Below are 17,129 nucleotides of genomic sequence, written 5' to 3'. Positions count from 1 at the left end.
CAGGATAGTACAGAGAAAGAAGCACACATAGCAGGAACTAAAAATAAAGCAGATAAAAATACAATATAATAGAAAAATATGCACACGGTGCCTACAAGTGTAGACATGTACAGAATATGGGGGTGGATGTATAAATAATGATAATTTAAACAAGTCAGAGCCAGTGTATTACAGCAGTGGATGTAGTACTTGGCCAGTAGGAACACAGTATTGACTGCATCAGAAATTGTAGTACTTAGATTATCAACAAGGTTTAAAATATGACTTAGTTCAAAAACAGGGAGGTTTGAGACTTTTAGAGACAGCCACTCACTGATGTTGCTCCGAAACTTACGAATCACAGGACAGGTTAAAAAGCAAAAGAAAAGATGGATTTTTCAGGGCAAGTACAGCCTGCCTTATCAAATTTGAATATTGAATGCTGAAATTTTGAGCTTTCAATGTATTTTAGGGCAAATTCTAAAATGTGTCTCACTGACTTCAGGCAAAAATGGGATTTAATTGGGATTCACTGATAAGGCATTAGAGTTATTAAGAAATACCTCCCCATTATAATCATGATTCGAAGGCAGTACACACTCCTTTACACCAGGGGGCAGTAAACAACTCTGGGTCAGCCGTGTACATCTGGAAGCTGAACGCTTGTCGTGTCATCAGCCCGCGCCGCACAGCAGCACGGACAAACGTGGGTTCTCTGAGGGGAAACGCGCCTGGGAAGAGAGGGACGATTTCCAAGAGGCTCTCCAGGTCAAACTGTGTCGGCATGGCGGCGATCGAAGAGCCGGAGGTGCAGTTCGCCCAGAGGCTGGCCTGCAACGAGAAGTCCATCAGGACCAAAGCTTTGAAGAAGCTGAGGAAATACATCAGCGTCCGCTCCCACAGTCCCGCGGGTGAGCACGCGGCTAACACACAGCAGCAGGAGACACGAGATGAACACGTGAACGATCAGTGCTTTGTGTCTGAAATCCACACGCACCAGCCTGCACGTGTTCTCTGACAGGAGCCCGGTGACACGTGGGGATGGGAGGGGGGGGGGGGGGATTGTATTTCACCACGTCTGATCCCAGTGTGTATTACAGCTAAACCTCATTTTAAATGCAAAGAAAAACAAATCCCAGGGTGGAAACGTAAGAAGAGAAGTAGAGATTGTGATGTTGGGTTATTCTGCGCTCACGTATAATCCTGTAATCTCTCTCTGCAGGAGGTTTCACAGATGTTGAACTGCTCAAACTGTGGAAGGGCCTCTTCTACTGTCTATGGATGCAGGACAAACCACTGATGCAGGTACATTGTCTTCACACTGTTTTGTTTTTTTGTCCCATATAGACAGATCACAGCTCAGAGAAAGTGAAGGAGACACACAGACAACAGCGTTGTGTAAAGTGTTTAAGCCTGGATCCTCGTGAGAAGTACCAGGAGTAAAAGAACTAGTCTAATGACACAGTTTCAACTGTTAATGGTTTTGATTTAAACGTGTGTACAGTGGAGACGCTTTTACTGTTGAAATCAACACTGAACTGCGTGAAAACCAAACACACAATGTTATTTTGAAATCCTGAAACAGCACTGAGTGACGTCCAGCGAATGCTGCTACTGTACGTACGTATGCGCGTTGTCTGAGAGTCGCAAGGTTGCAGGTTCGATTCCCCATCTCCCCCCGGCCACATGTTGGACTGAGCCCCCCCCCTGCATGGCGGGCGCCTCCATCGGTTTATGAATGTTGATTAACAATGTAAAGAGCTGACGTGGTGGAAAACCACCATACAAATGAAAGCTGCCTCCTTTTGGCTCGTCGGTAATGTGACGATGTCGTCGTTCCTCAGGAGGAGTTGTCCCGTAACATCTCCACACTGATCCACAGCTTCCACCAGTTCGACACCAGTGAGTTGCTCCCGTGAGATTTCAGTCCGTCTCTCTGCCGTCGGAACCATCGGGCCTAAACGTTTCCGTCTCCCCGCAGAGTTGCTGTACTTTGTGAGCTTCCTCCAGACCGTGAAGAGAGAGTGGACCGGCATCGACCGGCTGCGGATGGACAAGTTCTTCCAGGTGAGTCTCCTCCGTCACGTTGGGCAGAGCTTCGCCCATCGACGGGTCGCGAGTTTGTGTTCATCTTGTCCTGGTCAATAGAACCGCCTTATCGCTGCAGTTGTTTCACGGAGTTTCAGCTTTCCTGATGTTGGATTTTCCAGGAAAAGAAACCGGAGCTGGACTAACTGCTGCTCTCTGACTTTTCGTCCTACAAAAACAACCCGGATAGATTTTTATCAAACTTCTAGCAAAGTGAATTTAGATGGAGAAAGTTTCAGTTTTAATGGGATTAGATTATTATTTTTACATCCGGTTTTATTCAGCACACGCGTTTGTGCGATTCTCCGACAGGAAACAACCTTCAGATTAAACTGTCGACTTGGTTATTTAAGATAAGATAAGATATCCTTTATTTAACTCGCATGTGGAGAAATTTGCAGTGGTACAACGGACAGGATATAGTAAAAAAGAAAAGAAACACGCATAGCAGAAACTAAAAAAACAGATAAAAATACAATATAATAAAATAGAAAAAGATAAATATTAAATATTATGCACTCAGTGCATCATTATTTAATTATTAATTATTATTTAACATCACTTCAAATGTTTGCATGTAATCGACAGATTATCTGTGATGAAACATCTTGTTTTTGTGCGCCGTCATTACCGGATTATCGAGCGCACCTCGATGTAAGGTGCACCAAATTTAAAACGGTGGGGGGGGAGCTCTGAGTTACGTGATGCACCTGAACGCATCACCCATGTAACCTGCCGCAATAAACATGTTGACCCGTAAAAATCGCTGAACGTCCCTTTTTAAATGTCGACTCGGAGCAACAGTTTGATCCAGAAGTACTTTCGGATCAGAACCTTTTTGAAAATGAGAAAACTTTGTTCCCAGTTGGCTTCGTCGACGTGGTAATCTGAGTACTGATCACGTGTGATTGATCGTTGTTCACAGCTGGTTCGCTTCATGTTCAGACAAACCTTTGAGATGCTGAAGAGGAACGGCTGGGACGGCGGGTGAGTCTCGGCTCTTCGTCATATGCTCGGACCGGAGGAGAGACTGGTCGGTGTGACGCGTCTTCCCGTTGCTCTCAGGGAGATCGGCAGGTTTGCGGAGGTGCTGAAGGCGGAGCTCCTGCAGGGCGGCAGCGGAGCGCCCAGCGGCCTGCAGCTCCACGTCCTGGACCTGTACATGACGGAGCTGGCAGCGGCGGGGTCGGCGGAGGTACGGCAGCACGCGGAAAGTGTAAAAATGTGTAAATCTGTGTCAAACGGTGGTAATCTGAAGCAAGTCACATGATGGCAGCAGCGGCGTGGCGCATCAAATAACCTTGTAATCCATCGGTTTCCATGGTGACGAATGTGGCGTTGGCGAAGGTATGCGCTCTGCCGATTCCCTGTTCTCGCTGCCTCATGAGCTGAGTGGCGGTTTTAATAAAAGACACTTTAATTGTAATGTTAATCCGGTTTCTTTGCCACTTGTTTCAGTGTGTGTGTGTGTGACGTGAAGGCCTTCTCTGTGTTTCAGCTCACTGCCGATCAGAATCTGACTTTCATCGAGCCGTTCTGCAAAACGGCAGCCAAGACCAAAGAGTGAGTCCCCGTCAGGGTTCGATACAGCGACTCGGTCAGGGGGTCAGTGGTTCGATTCCCTGCTCCGTCTGTTTAATGCACATACCAGAGAAACACTCCGGCTGAAGTAACTTGTACTCGAGTGGAGCCGTGAGGAATAAAATCTTTATCTACATACGGTCCAGTTTCATCTTGAGTTTAGGGTTTTCAAAATAAAACTCGATGCAGGCAACAGGAAGGAGCTCCCACTTGATCATATTTCGAGCTGCACCGGCTGTTTTTCCCTCGGCGGCTGTGAGTTCAGTGTTTTCAGCTCCGCCTCTCTGTGTCGCCAGCCGGACTCTGTTCAGCGCCATCTGCAGCGGCGTCTTCGGTGTCATCATCGACCAGGCTCCGTTCGCCATCCAGGATCTGATGAAGGAGCTGGAGGCGGTGGACTCGGACTCCGGGCAGGCGTCGGAGGAGGAGGAAGAGGAGGAGGAGGAAAAACTGGCCGGGAAAAACAAGAAGCTCAAAGGTACCTGAGATTATTATGACGCGTGTCTCTGGTTGAACGATCCCGTTGGTCTGCAGCTCAGTTCAGATTTAAATCCTCCCCGTTCTTTCAGGCTCATTGTTTCTAATGAACATCGTCACTAAAGAAACGAGTTTCCTGCAGGTCTGAATCCCCAGTCTTTGATTTACCAGCAGAAAACACTAAAACAAGCCGTTCGCACAGATACATAATGCAGAGACTGTTTTCGTTGTTCATTTCTTCAAGGTGGACGTTACAGCCTGTTTCGTCATGTTTACTTAGTTTTGGTTTTCTCTGCCTTTTTGTTTGCAGTCAGCAAATCAAAGGAGGAAGACGAGGATGAAGATGAGGATGAGATACTGGACCTGGAGGACCCAGACAGTGAGATGCAGGACGACATTGGACCTGTGTTACAGGTAAAATCCTCCCCTTTCTTCAGCTCAACTGAGATTATCAAAGTTTCAGGAAATAAGTTATGATGACAGACTCCATCATGAACTGTCAGAAAGTTTAGGATTTAAACCAGAACAGACTTAAATACTTGGGCTGAGAAAACCTTTTTATTTAATATGTATATATATATATATATAGGAGAACATTCTTGAAGTAATCTGTATTTATTTATTTATGTTACTGTTTGGCCCCTCAGTTCAACCTCCCACGTTTAATTTAATTTCAATTTAATTAATTGAATGTAATTTTTTTTTTGTGAACATGTACAAAAAGTGGAACAAACTGAATACATTTAAAAAAAAAAGTAATCCAGAGATCCCACACATTCCAATTTTAGAATATGTGTGTGACATGTTTGACAAAGGGGGTAGGAAGAAATACAACTTCTTCAATCTGACCTCTTCACATCTTTATCGTTGCAAATCACAAACGATTTCTTAGATTTTTTTATTTATTTTTTCTTAATTTGCATCAATCTTGTTCTATCCTCCACCCAAATAACAAAAACTGGTGGTTTCTAGAGATCGTTTCCCCTCCACCAGTTGACAGTGTAACACCGTCGCCCACAACCTCTTGCTCTGATGGTGGAACCCCGCTCCTCGCCACAATCGGCTCTTTATATATTTTTGTTTAAACTGAATTCAGTTTGAGTCTCTGTACATTTAAAGTGATGGTCACAGTTTGGAAGTTATAAAATCCTGTGATTTTCCGCCGTCTGTGTTTGGTAGTTCGATTACTCGGCTGTCGCAGACAAGCTGTTGGAGTTGTCCAGTCGGAGCAGCACGCCGGGCCCCAACCGACAGAGACTCTACAGAATCATCAAAGTGTGAGTTGCTCTTCATCCCGAGTCTTTTGAGCTCTGCGACAACAAAAGCTCACTCTTCCTCTCTCCTCCTCGTCCTCCTGCTGCCGAACCCTTCAGCCTCCGGGACCTCAGTGAAGGTAAGCCTCTGTCTGTGTGAGCTGTGAGCGGCGCTCCTGACCCAACACTCACGCTGTCGGCCGCCCCCCCCCCCCCCCCCCACAGGTATCTTCCCCCAGGAGGAGTATCCGGAGGAAGTCTCCACCGACGAGGACGACGACATGTTTGCCACCCGGAAGAAGCTGAAGAAGATGAAGAGACGAGGCCTCATAGACGCGGACCTGGACGACTCGCCTGCAGCCAAGAAAAGTAAAAACCCACGTTCAGCTTTAGTTCTAGAGCGCACGATACAGCGCCGTCAGTTCAAGGCTCTTTTTTTTTTTTTTTTTTTACACAGAAAACCCAACAAATCCACACGAGCGAGAAAAAGTAAAAGTAAAACTCCCTTTAATAGGAGGAAACCTGCAGAGTCAGAGGTGAAGACTTTCTGTTCTTCCAGTTGGTTTTAGAGGAGAGAAGAAGAGAAAAAGACAGATGGGATGAAGGGATTCTCCATTCTACTCCTTTACTATTAAGCATCGAAGATGATTTCTTTTTTTAATTATTTTGAAAGTGAAACAAAAACTTTTTACTTTTTCTGAGTCTTATCGGTAAAAGATCTTCTGTTTGAGACCAGCGTTTCTAGATCCTCCAGTCCAGCTTTGACAGCCACAAAGTCTTCGATTTTAACCCATTTTTAAAAATAATTTTAATTCACTCTCTGCTGTGTTGCTGCTAAATTATTTCCTTTGCATTCAAGTCATGTTAATTGTCTTGAAAAAATAGCGTGAGACGAGCTCCAGAAAACCTTCTGCGACCTGCCTGATCGCATCACAGTGACACCCAGTGGTCAAAGACGGAACTTATTCCGTGATCCACATTGTCGTATTTCAGTTTTCTGATTCAGTATCCGAGTCATTACTTTATTTGTGCCTCTTGTTATTTCAGTGAAGAAGAAAAAGACCGTGGACAAGCCAAACGAGGACGGTGGGCCGGCAGACGTAGAAGTCGGTCGTGGAAAGAAGAAAAATAAAAAGAAGAAGAAGAAAAAGAAAGCAGAGGTGAACAATAATGAGATGGAAAACGGTTGTGGAGGTTTGGAGTGTTTGGTGAAAGAGACACCAGAAGCTGTGGGGACGTCTGTCCCGGAGGAGACGCTCCCCGCTGAGCCAACCGACCAATCGCAGGAGGAGGGGGTGGACGACGCGGCGGTGTCCTCTGACAAAGGTAGTCCAGCCGCAAAGAAAAGGAGGAAGAAGAAGAAGAAGAAGGCAGCAGCATCCGCCTTGACGGGTAAAGAAGAGTCTGCTTGTGAAACTGCAGCGGCTCCGCAGGCGGAAACTGGTAATGATGGTGAAAAGACGGACGCGGAGGCCTCGGCGCTCGGCAGCCAGGCTGCAGGAACTATTCTGGCATCGCCGGAGACGCACGTCAAAACTCCTGCCAAGAAGAAGAAGAAGAAGAATCTGAAGGAGGCGGAAACAAAGCAGACCGACTCTGAGGCCTCCGGACAAAAAGCAGTGCCGCTTCAGACCAGTGGCGCCACACCGGCGCTGAAGAAGGAGGAAGAGGAGGGTCTGAGGGCGGAGCTCCAGCTGCAGGGTGACGTTCAGGTTAACGGCGTGAGCTCAGAGAAACGCTCCACGCCGCAACACATCACAGCCAAGAAGAAGAGCAAGAGGAGGAGCCTCAAACTCTCCCAGACAAGCGGCGCCGCCGACCAGCACACGGCGGCGCCGGAGGAGACTCCCACCGAGGTGGAGAGCAGTGGACCGCCGCAGAAGAAGAAGCAGGTCGCCGTGACGACCGCTCTGCAGGATGCAGGTCAGGAACCTCAGGAGGTCAAGAACTTGGGAAAAGCCGCCAAGAGGAAGAAGAGGAAGATCCCCGTGGTGTTTGAGTTTGAGGCGGACGAGCTGGAGAAAACATCACAGAGCGAAGTGAGTCTCCACTGTGGTCTCAGAATATTAATAATAATAATACACAAAAACCCACAGCTGCTCTCACACTGGTTTGTTCTCTCAGGATCCTGCTGAGCAGCAGACGCCCCCGACCATCCTGAAGAAGAAGAAAAAGGTTAGTGGGGCGTCGAAGCCCGACTTCGTCTCCTTTCAGGGCAGAGCCGCCGTCCCAACGCCGCTGTTCTGCAGGACGAGGGGAAACCCCCAGAGCCTGAGGGGGAGGAAGAAGTCGGGACAGAGCGTAAAGCTGGTTAGAACTGGGGTGTGTAGAACACAAACCACTGACTCAGATTCATCAGCAAACAAGGATTTTATCCCCTGGAGCTTCTTTGATACTTCAGTGATGTAGAAACCTGCCAATCATGTATTAACTTATAAAGTAATTGGCAGAATGTTGTTTTATTAAATTGGCATATTGCCGATTGTATTACAAACCTATTGGGTCTGATGTCAGAGCAGCAAAAACTCAACATGATAAACAGTTTCTGTATAAAGAGAGAAGAACTCGCTGCTTCCCCCTGCTGGCCACTGTGGGCAGAACGATTAAGCTGCTCTGGCGTCTTTCTGGCTCCAGATAAACGTTGGATTCCTGATAATGAGAGCCGTCTGTGTGTTGCTGCTTCGCCTCAGTGTTTTCAAATCTAAATGATGAGTTTCTGTAAGATGTTATAATGACACTTTGCTCCGTCACAGTAAAATTCCATTTATTTGTGCCGCTTTTTTACACGGCTGTGAGTAAAGGAGCTTCAAAGTGTGAAAACGTGTGCTCAACCTTGGTCGCTCGACAGACAGCAACTACTGTCCAAGTTTAAACTGAACTCATTTTCACGTTGCATGTGAAGCTGCATGAGTAAATATTAAATAGAAAATATTCCTGTGGAAGAACTCCTGGACAAGCAGAGTCCAAAAGAGTCCCAAAAAAAGCTCCATATGAATAAAATCTACTTTTCAAAGCCTTAAGAATCAGAAATGTTGCTGTGAAAACGTTCAGTATCGCCGTGTGTGACTTTATTGTGTTTCATTCCACAGAAGAGTCAACCTCCTGATTCAGGGTCTAAGAAGGTGACCTTCGGTCTGAAGAACAACAAGACGGCCGGTAAGAAGCCGCCTCGTCTGTCACGTGATCAGGAAACGTTTTAAAAACAGATTCTACGCAGTGTCCAGGTGTTGCTGGGTTGGAGGATCTGATTCTCTTCCTCGGCTCCAGTAAAGTCCAGACCGGAGTTCTGCAACCTTCAGGACGTTTTTCTCACTAAATCAAGTTTAACTGGAGCCACAAAACACGTTTAACCTTTAAAATGGGGGCAGAACAGCCTCTAAGGTTAAATGTATATTGTTGATACTCGTATCTTATGTTGCATTTATGAAGTTTTATAAACGATTCAGGATTAATTCATTACATTTGACTTGTTTTTGTACCTGGTTTTAGCGGGTTCACGCTTTCCGCTTATTTATTTATTTTCATGCAGCATAGAATCATGCTGTAGAAATCATTTCACCTTTCTTTTTTGTTTTTTTAAGCCATTGTATAGGCAGTGAACTGTGTGATCCCGGCTCCCTGGTCGCGTCTTGACCTGGCTGTTCATGTGTGTCGTTGCAGAGTTTAAGAAGACGGATCGCAGCCTCCTGCTGAGTCCAGACGGGTCGTCTCGAGTGCCGTTCGACCCGACACAGAAACCCAAGTGTGGCGTGTTGAAGTCTCCCGTCACGCGGCTCGCCGCCGCCAAGAGCAAGCGGGGCGGCCTCGGTACGCCCAACAGCACACCCAAACCCCAAAGAAGACCGGCGGCAGCGGACTTCTTCTGAGCAGCTGCTCTGCTGCCATGTAGATACACGTCTTCTGCTGTATTACACACATCTGGAGTATTTTTTATGTTTATCTGACTGTTGAGTGACTCGGTGTTTTAATAAAGTTGCTCGTTCCATTTCTATCAAACGCTCAGTTGTGTACGAAGTGTTCTTGGTCAAACTCGGGTTCGTGACGTATGATTTGGATTTGTATCCACTAGTGAGGACGGGATAGTTAGTGAAATTTAGAGATTAAATAATACACCACTTAATGAATGCCTGTTCACACTGCAGACAGATTATACAGTTATATTTGTAAATGTTCTCAGAGCATTTACTAAAAAAATATATCACCGTTTTGGTTTTTTGTTGCGTCCACGTTTTTCTGCTGAATTAAGTAGAGATTGTTAATTTGTCTATAGAACATTAAAGATTTTAAAAATTAGATTGTTGGACCATGGATAGCTGTTAATCACACAAGAACAGGTGAAAATGTGTCTAACTTCAGCAGATTGAGTATTTTAATCTTGGAGCAGGTTGGAGCCAGTTGGAGCTGATTGAAACAGGTTGCAGCCAGTTGGAGCTGGTTGAAACAGGTTGCAGCCAGTTGGAGCTGGTTGAAACAGGTTGCAGCCAGTTGGAGCTGATTGAAACAGGTTGCAGCCAGTTGGAGCTGATTGAAACAGGTTGCAGCCAGTTGGAGTTGGGTGGAGCAGGTTGGAACAGGTTGCAGCCAGTTGGAGCAGGTTGGAACAGGTTGCAGCCAGTTGGAGCTGGTTGAAACAGGTTGCAGCCAGTTGGAACAGATTGCAGCCGGTTGGAGTTGGGTGGAGCAGGTTGGAACAGGTTGCAGCCAGTTGGAGCAGGTTGGAACAGGTTGGAGTTGGGTGGAGCAGGTTGGAACAGGTTACAGCCAGTTGGAGCAGGTTGAAACAGGTTGCAGCCAGTTGGAGTTGGGTGGAGCAGGTTGGAACAGGTTGCAGGAAGTTGGAGCAGGTTGAAACAGGTTGCAGCCAGTTGGAACAGATTGCAGCCGGTTGGAGTTGGGTGGAGCAGGTTGGAACAGGTTGCAGCCAGTTGGAGCAGGTTGGAACAGGTTGGAGTTGGGTGGAGCAGGTTGGAACAGGTTGCAGCCAGTTGGAGCAGGTTGGAACAGGTTGGAGTTGGGTGGAGCAGGTTGGAACAGGTTACAGCCAGTTGGAGTTGGGTGGAGCAGGTTGGAGCAGTGTAACAGGTGCCAGTATTCTATGGAGAGCCCCGACACCTTTGCTCTGCTCCTGCTGTTTGGCGGATACAACCAAGTGGATTGAACAGCTTGTAAACACGCTGACCGTGGAGATTCTGAGCTCTCATTCATTTTTTCCATCATTGTCCCTGTCCCACGTCACGAGAGGAAAACTGAGGATAAAATCTGTGTTAAATAAATTCCATCATTTCATCCTTTTCCTTTCAGACTGGAGCTCTCTGATATTCTCTATGAAATAGGCTTTTTTTTTTTTTTTTTTTTTCTGCTTCGACAGCTTCACCTTGTCTTTGTGTGTCTGTGCAGTCGTCACCCCCGCAGCCCGCTCACGTCTTCATTCAGACTGTTAAAAATAAACATGCCTCTTTGTGCAGGTGAGAGTGAGGTTGAGGGTGCTGTTTTCCATTAGTGAGGGAGGTTCGGTCTCTTCAGCAGAGTCGGTCCTTTTCACTCGGATCATTGAAAAGACTCGGCTCCTTTGGCTCCCCAGTGAATCTTTGGGATTTCCTGCTTTAATTAAATTCTACTAAAGTAAACACGACATTGGATTATATAAATGTATAGCAATTGAGAAAAAAATAAAAAATAAATACCAATTCATATATAAAGTTCAAGTGTTGGTTCAGAGCGGAGTCGTTCAAAAAGTACACGTGAAAAACAGGATATGAGAGAGAGAGAGAGAGAGAGAGAGATAAAGAGAGAGAGAGAGAGAGCGAGGGGGGGGGACTTGGTCTGATTCACGTCAATGAACTGGCTCTAGGAATGTTCCTGTACTGTGACGCCTTCATATTTGCCTGGAGGATCAGGATGTTGTCTTCTGAAGACCGGCGCACCGTGCTGCCGCCACTCCTCTACCCCACGTTGACCCTCCTCCTCCTCCTCCTCTTCCTCCTCCTCCACCTGCCGCTGCCGGCTGTGCACTGTAAGTACTGCCATCAAGCTCTGCTGTGTTTCTGTCGCCGCTGCCTCGGATCTCAACCCGGTGGGACCACGGTTCGATTTCCACATGCAAGTTTACTTGAGATATATATTCCCGGCATGCCTCGCCCTGGACGGATCGAGGATTAACTTATATAACAAAATAATACCCAATGATGAAAGTCATTTTTTTTAAACAAAAATCCACCTTTAACTAATTTTAATGTAATAACACAATAACGCAGCCCGACTATTTAGATGTTTCTCCTTGTCTGTGTGGGTTCTCTGTCACCTTCTTTACACATTGACAGGCCAGTGCCGGCGTCACATACAGAGTTTAGTCCGTTATTATGTATACTCTGTATACTCTATATATATATATATACTATATGTGTTCCACCTTCAACAGACTGCAGTGAAGCGTGATCTTGTCGTCGCCTTCACAGTTAACCGACATCAAATCAATCACTATTGTCTCCAGGTCATTCATGGTGCTGTCTGTGTTTTCTGGTATATAGAGAAGCAGTTCTTCACTCTCACAGCTGGATGCACTTTCCTTCAACCCTCAATTACCACTTGTTCCTCGTTCACCAGCAGCCGAATGGATTGAAAGCAGCAGGCCCCTTCCTGCAGAGTGTAATTACACCGAGGCTGCTGGAAAGATGGCTTCTGACTGAGCAGTGTGTAATTACGTCGTCTTCATCGAGTACAAATTATTTTGCCCGCTCACAATATTACTCATAAGAGTCCCGGCTTTTCAGTCGAATGCCACCGTCGCCGAGACCGTGTCCTTACTGAAAGGACGTGATTGTGATTGAAGTACTCATTGTTAATGTGGTTTCTGCCACTGCCGTTCACCCACTTTAATACCCTCATGTGGTTTCTATATATATATATGTATATATATATATATATATGTATATACGTATATATGTGTGTATATATATACATGTATATACGGTATATGTGTGTGTATATATACATGTATATATACACATGTATATATATGTATATATATATATTCATGCATATACATATGTATATACATATATATATATACATGTATATGTATATATATGTGTCTGTGTGTATATATATATGTGTCTGTGTATATATATATATGTGTGTGTATATGTATATATATATATATATATATAGTTTAAATGTGTTTGTTTATTAAAAAAACTAAAAAACAAACAGATGACATTTCCTGAGTTTAAACTATTAATTGAAACAAAAGCCAACAGCAGTGGAGGGTAGACCACAACAAAAACTGTCCATGTCCCAATAGACTGCCTTGTGCTCTTCAGCATCTTTTCCAGCTTCTTTTTTGTTTTCATTATCTATTTCATCATATTTCATTTTCTAATAAACAACATAATGGGACAAGAGAAACACAAAGAAAACACAAAAAATATGAAAATTAAATAAAACAGAAAACCAGTTGGTCTGGATTAAAATTAAACTACAGTAATCCAAATCATGAGGCTTCAGGTACAGGACCTTTGTTTTTTTAAAGATAAAGTTTCACAAAATACCGTGAACATTATTGTGGTTATAACAATTCCATTTCCCCCAGCATTTATTCCTCTTCTCTTTCTGGAGTCAAAGGGAGATTGTTGATTATATTAATAAGAAGGGCAGTCGGGGGCGGTTTGAATTTTATTTTGGTAGTCTTCAGAAAACAAAACAGAACAAACAAACACTGAATTGTCCAACTAATCAGCTGAAACGGTGTCAAAGTAAAAGCTTCTTCACACTTTCCCCGTCACATAAAACAAAACATGCTCGAGAAAATGTCTCACAATGTTTGTTTTTTGTAACTAATATTACTATTTTTACAACACAAGTTTTCTATATAGTTTATACATGCACATCAAACACTTATACATATGTACTCATGAATGTACATATTAATACACTTTAAATGTAATCAATTACATTTTAAATACAAAATAGTGTGGCAATAGTTAAATTAATATTCTCTATCACAAAATAATCCTATTATGTTTTAAGTATTTATTTTGTACCATTGCTGTCCTCAGTGGAATTGCTCTCTTATACAAATGATATGATTTAAAAAGCTTTTTTAACTGGTTCATGTTGGTGCTTTGTTTTACGCAGTTCCATATTTCAACCTCCTCTATAGTTTTACTCTTTTTCAATTTATTTTTTTTAGCATATTGCAGATTTCCTCTTAGATTTTATTCTTTTGTCTCCAACAATCTTTTGTGAAACCCTTTTGGCACCTCTGCTTTATATATCGTGTGGACAGTTTGGAGTTGGAGGAGATCTCAGGAGTTTTTAAGAATAATCTGTCTGTTTTCTGTATTTGAGATTAAACCAGATAAGAATAAAACACACTTACCCATACTGAATAACTTTCATGAAATGAACATCTAAATCTGAATGAAACCAAGTGGAAACATTCTGAATATTGTATTTTGACAGAACATCGTTCCGGTTGATTCAATACTTCCAAACGTCACTGGGCTGAAATAAAAATAGGAAACTTTCATACACGAACACCACCACGCTCCAAACTCCACACCACACTTTAAATATTCATGAAGCATAAATGAACAGCGTGAAACAGAAGGTCTCACATCAACAGGCTCCTGCATCTGAACAGCAGGCAGTAATTGGCGTCAGCCATTAAATATTGATATATTCTAAATTCACTGCAATGGTTCCACGGTTTGGCATCGTCTCCTATTGGCTGGTTGAAATAACTGCTCCTCCAGACGACACGCCGAGGGGCTGCAGATCACGAGGCTTTAGCAACGTGACAAACTCTGGCCCAAGAGCAGATATTCATGTACTTTCACTGCTGCGTCACTAAAAACTACTGGAAAGTTAAAAAGATCTGAAACTGCTAAAATAAAAGTTTGTGTTTTGAATCAATGGATTTCAAAAGAGGGTAAACTAGCCAAAACCACCAGAAGGTAAAGGGTTAAAATAACCCCCACGTCAACGAATTGCCCCCCATAGCGACCAAATACTCCAACTGTACGTCGCTGTTCTTAGTGTCATATTTAAATGTGTAACTCTTTTACCCTCCACAGGAAGAAACTTTACATAATTTCTCATTGAAATGATAAAAAACAAATGAGAAGTTATAAAAAAAATATATATTTATTTCTCCAAAGCGCCACAAATGGTTCATCAATGAATGAGGATTTATTCTGGTAATCTTCTGTTCTGTTCGGACGCCCTGGAAGCCGGCGCTTTTGGATGAGAAACATTTCAGGCTCTTGAGATTTTGGCGTCTTCGTATCTCAACAGCAATCAGACGACTTCTTACTCTTCACGTTCTTTCCATTTTTTTCCCAAACAGACTTTTTGCGACGTAGAACTTTGAGTGAATCTTTAGTTTCTCCTGCACGACAAGCAGAAAATCAACATCATGTTAATAAGGTGAAACGTAAACGCCTCTTCAGGTGAGCTTTAATTCCCTTCTCACTGACCTCTGACCTTTCCTCTGTGGATCCAGGTGAAGCCACCAGCAGGCCCGAGGAGAGCCTGCTGATCCCGGGCTCGGGCGGGCTCAGGTCCATCCTGGAAGACTCCGTCTCCCCGGCGTTTGGCGCCACCATCATCATCATCATCACAGTCGTCATGTCCGGCAGCGCCTACCTGTGTTTCCTGCGGTACGTCTGTGCTGGATGCTGCAGGCCGCTGCAGGTGGCTCCCGCCGCGCACGACGACGACGACCCTGAAAAAGTCGAGGAGCAGGTTTAGCGACGCAGGAGCACCCCCCAAACAGCAGGGGGCAGTATGAGACATGAGACATGCTGTAAAACGCTGCGTTCAGGGAACGCTCCAGTGAGCTGGCGTCAGCTCGTCGCAGGGATCAGACAAACGCTCCAGCTAGTCTTTGTCATGGCGCCGCGCAAAGAGAACACACTGCCAGAGCGCGGCGCTTCAATTCGGCCTTTTGTTTACATCATCTCCCTGCGAGAGCCGCCAAAGCACCGGCCGGCCCGCCGCGGTAACGCCAGCGGACGTCTGCTCCAGTATGACGCACCGTTACGACGCGCCGGTCGGACGCACCGTCGTCGACTTCCTGGAAGCTCGGGGAGGACCTGTGGGGAGCCAATGAGAGCAGAGTTACCGATCAGCTCCACTCCGGACTGGACAGGCGTCACACCCGACCCTGGATCAGAAAGCGCTTCGGACCACTTTAATCACGGACCCTCACGGTGAACAGACTGCTGTGCGCGGGGGCTTCAGCCGGCCTTTTATTACATCACGTCCAGCTGAGCAAACAGGCGGGCGCACGGAGCGTCTAGTCACCTGGTTGTGTACAGTCACGCCGCTCCTCAGGTCCAACCGGCGGCCCCCCTGATGGAGGATCAGCTGGATCCCGGTCCCGTCGCTTCGCATTCTGTGTGTTAAACAAACCACAACCTGTTACGTTGATGTTTATCGACCTCCTGCTGATTAGAACTCCGGAGGACTGAGCTGTCCACCTTTCTCCAGATCCGGCAGCAACACGACTCAATTCAGCATTTAGTAACAGAGCAGCTCTGCAGGAGCCTCTTATGAAACCAGGACCTCCTGCAGCCGGTTTAAAAACGTCTCGACTCGAAGAAAGAACTTAAGGGTCATTTAAACACGTGTTGAAACGGTCTTCATGTTACTTTAAATGTCTTATTGCGTGCTTGTTCTCGCTCTCCCCCATTGATTTGGTCATTTGATTTCTGGACGTGTAAACTGAGTCAGCACAAGATAAAAGAGCCTGAAAAACCCGAAGGAATGAAAACAAGTTCACCGTCTGTAACAATCTTTGCATGTATTAAGTGACGCGATTGGGACCGATGTTAATGTACATTTAACAAAACGTTAATGGAAATGAGAGCAGAAACTGAAGGGGGGGGGGGGGATGAGTTTTGTATTCGTTGTGTTGACGACAGATTATTTACTCTTCATTTCTGCCTGCCTGTCCTCATTTAATGTCCAAACCCAAACAAACAATAGAAAGTCTCCTGACTGGTTCTGCAGGTTTCTTCCTGTTAAAATGGGTATTTTTTTTCCTCCATCGACTCCTCTGCTTGCTCATGTTGTAGTTTCATTGTAAAAGCCCTGAAATGTGTTGCATTTAGTGCAAAAACACAAATTTGTATTGAATTAACAGAACTAATTTCAGCTCAGTAAGAGAAATCCTGCAAACTATGAAAAACGGCTGTTGAAGCCATTTTGCATTTTAAAGAGGCCAACCAGAGTCTAGAATGTATAATCCAATTGGAGTTTCAACGCAGATTATTTTTACAGCACTATTGATGAAGTGATCAGTCTGATCACGAGGGTCAATCTGCAGCTCCATCAGCAACAGGAGAAAACGTGAGGATTTTTATTTAATCTTGATAAATAATTACTAAAGAGTGATACTTTCAATGCATCTGAATCTCGGTGACGTTAACTATTATATATTGTAGTTGTGAAATAAAGTCATTAAATTTAAACGACCACGCGGCGTGAAACAGGAGTTGCTACAAGTGTGCACGCGCACAGATGGAATCTCACCTCCACCGCAGACATCGTGGAGGGAACAGTGACGTTTTCGTTGTACGATCAGTTTTAAACTTTTTATATATATATATATATATATATATATATATTTATAAGCGTAATCAAATCCAGTATGTTCAGGTCAAAATAAAAACTTTAGTTTCAGACCTGTCGTCCTGTCCGCCGCTCCATGAGTGTCCTGCTGCAGACTGAAGACACCCCGCTGGATGG

The 17,129-nt window shown here is 44.7% G+C and overlaps 1 protein-coding gene across 2 annotated transcripts; it reads left to right on the top strand.

Moving 5' to 3' along the window:
• Window positions 1-668: 668 nt before the first annotated feature.
• rrp1 (ribosomal RNA processing 1) lies at window positions 669-9,379 on the top strand. 2 transcript variants are annotated; one of them, XM_080478524.1, is made up of 16 exons: window positions 669-890; window positions 1,202-1,284; window positions 1,824-1,881; window positions 1,961-2,046; window positions 2,993-3,054; window positions 3,133-3,262; window positions 3,566-3,630; window positions 3,945-4,126; window positions 4,436-4,539; window positions 5,305-5,402; window positions 5,499-5,518; window positions 5,604-5,747; window positions 6,426-7,417; window positions 7,503-7,553; window positions 8,468-8,534; window positions 9,039-9,379. In XM_080478524.1, exons 1-16 carry the CDS (start codon window positions 764-766, stop codon window positions 9,242-9,244), a joined length of 2,475 nt encoding a protein of 824 aa, XP_080334650.1. In that variant the 5' UTR covers window positions 669-763; the 3' UTR covers window positions 9,245-9,379. The 2 variants fall into 2 exon arrangements, with proteins under 2 accessions (XP_080334650.1, XP_080334649.1); XM_080478523.1 differs by having other exon boundaries at window positions 7,503-7,700.
• Window positions 9,380-17,129: the final 7,750 nt, after the last annotated feature.

This window comes from Lipophrys pholis (genome assembly GCF_963383615.2).
Source record: "Lipophrys pholis genome assembly, chromosome: 13".
Lineage (NCBI taxonomy): Eukaryota > Metazoa > Chordata > Actinopteri > Blenniiformes > Blenniidae > Lipophrys > Lipophrys pholis.
Note: the sequence above shows the minus strand (reverse complement) of the source record. Positions and strands in the feature narration are given on the sequence as shown.

Coding starts and splice junctions, on each gene's coding strand:
- rrp1 (XM_080478523.1), top strand. CDS start 764: ATGGCGGCGATCGAAGAGCCGGAGGTGCAGTTCGCCCAGAGGCTGGCC. Junction 2,047..2,992: donor GGATGGACAAGTTCTTCCAG/GTGAGTCTCCTC, acceptor CGTTGTTCACAG/CTGGTTCGCTTCATGTTCAG. Junction 5,519..5,603: donor CCTCCGGGACCTCAGTGAAG/GTAAGCCTCTGT, acceptor CCCCCCCCACAG/GTATCTTCCCCCAGGAGGAG.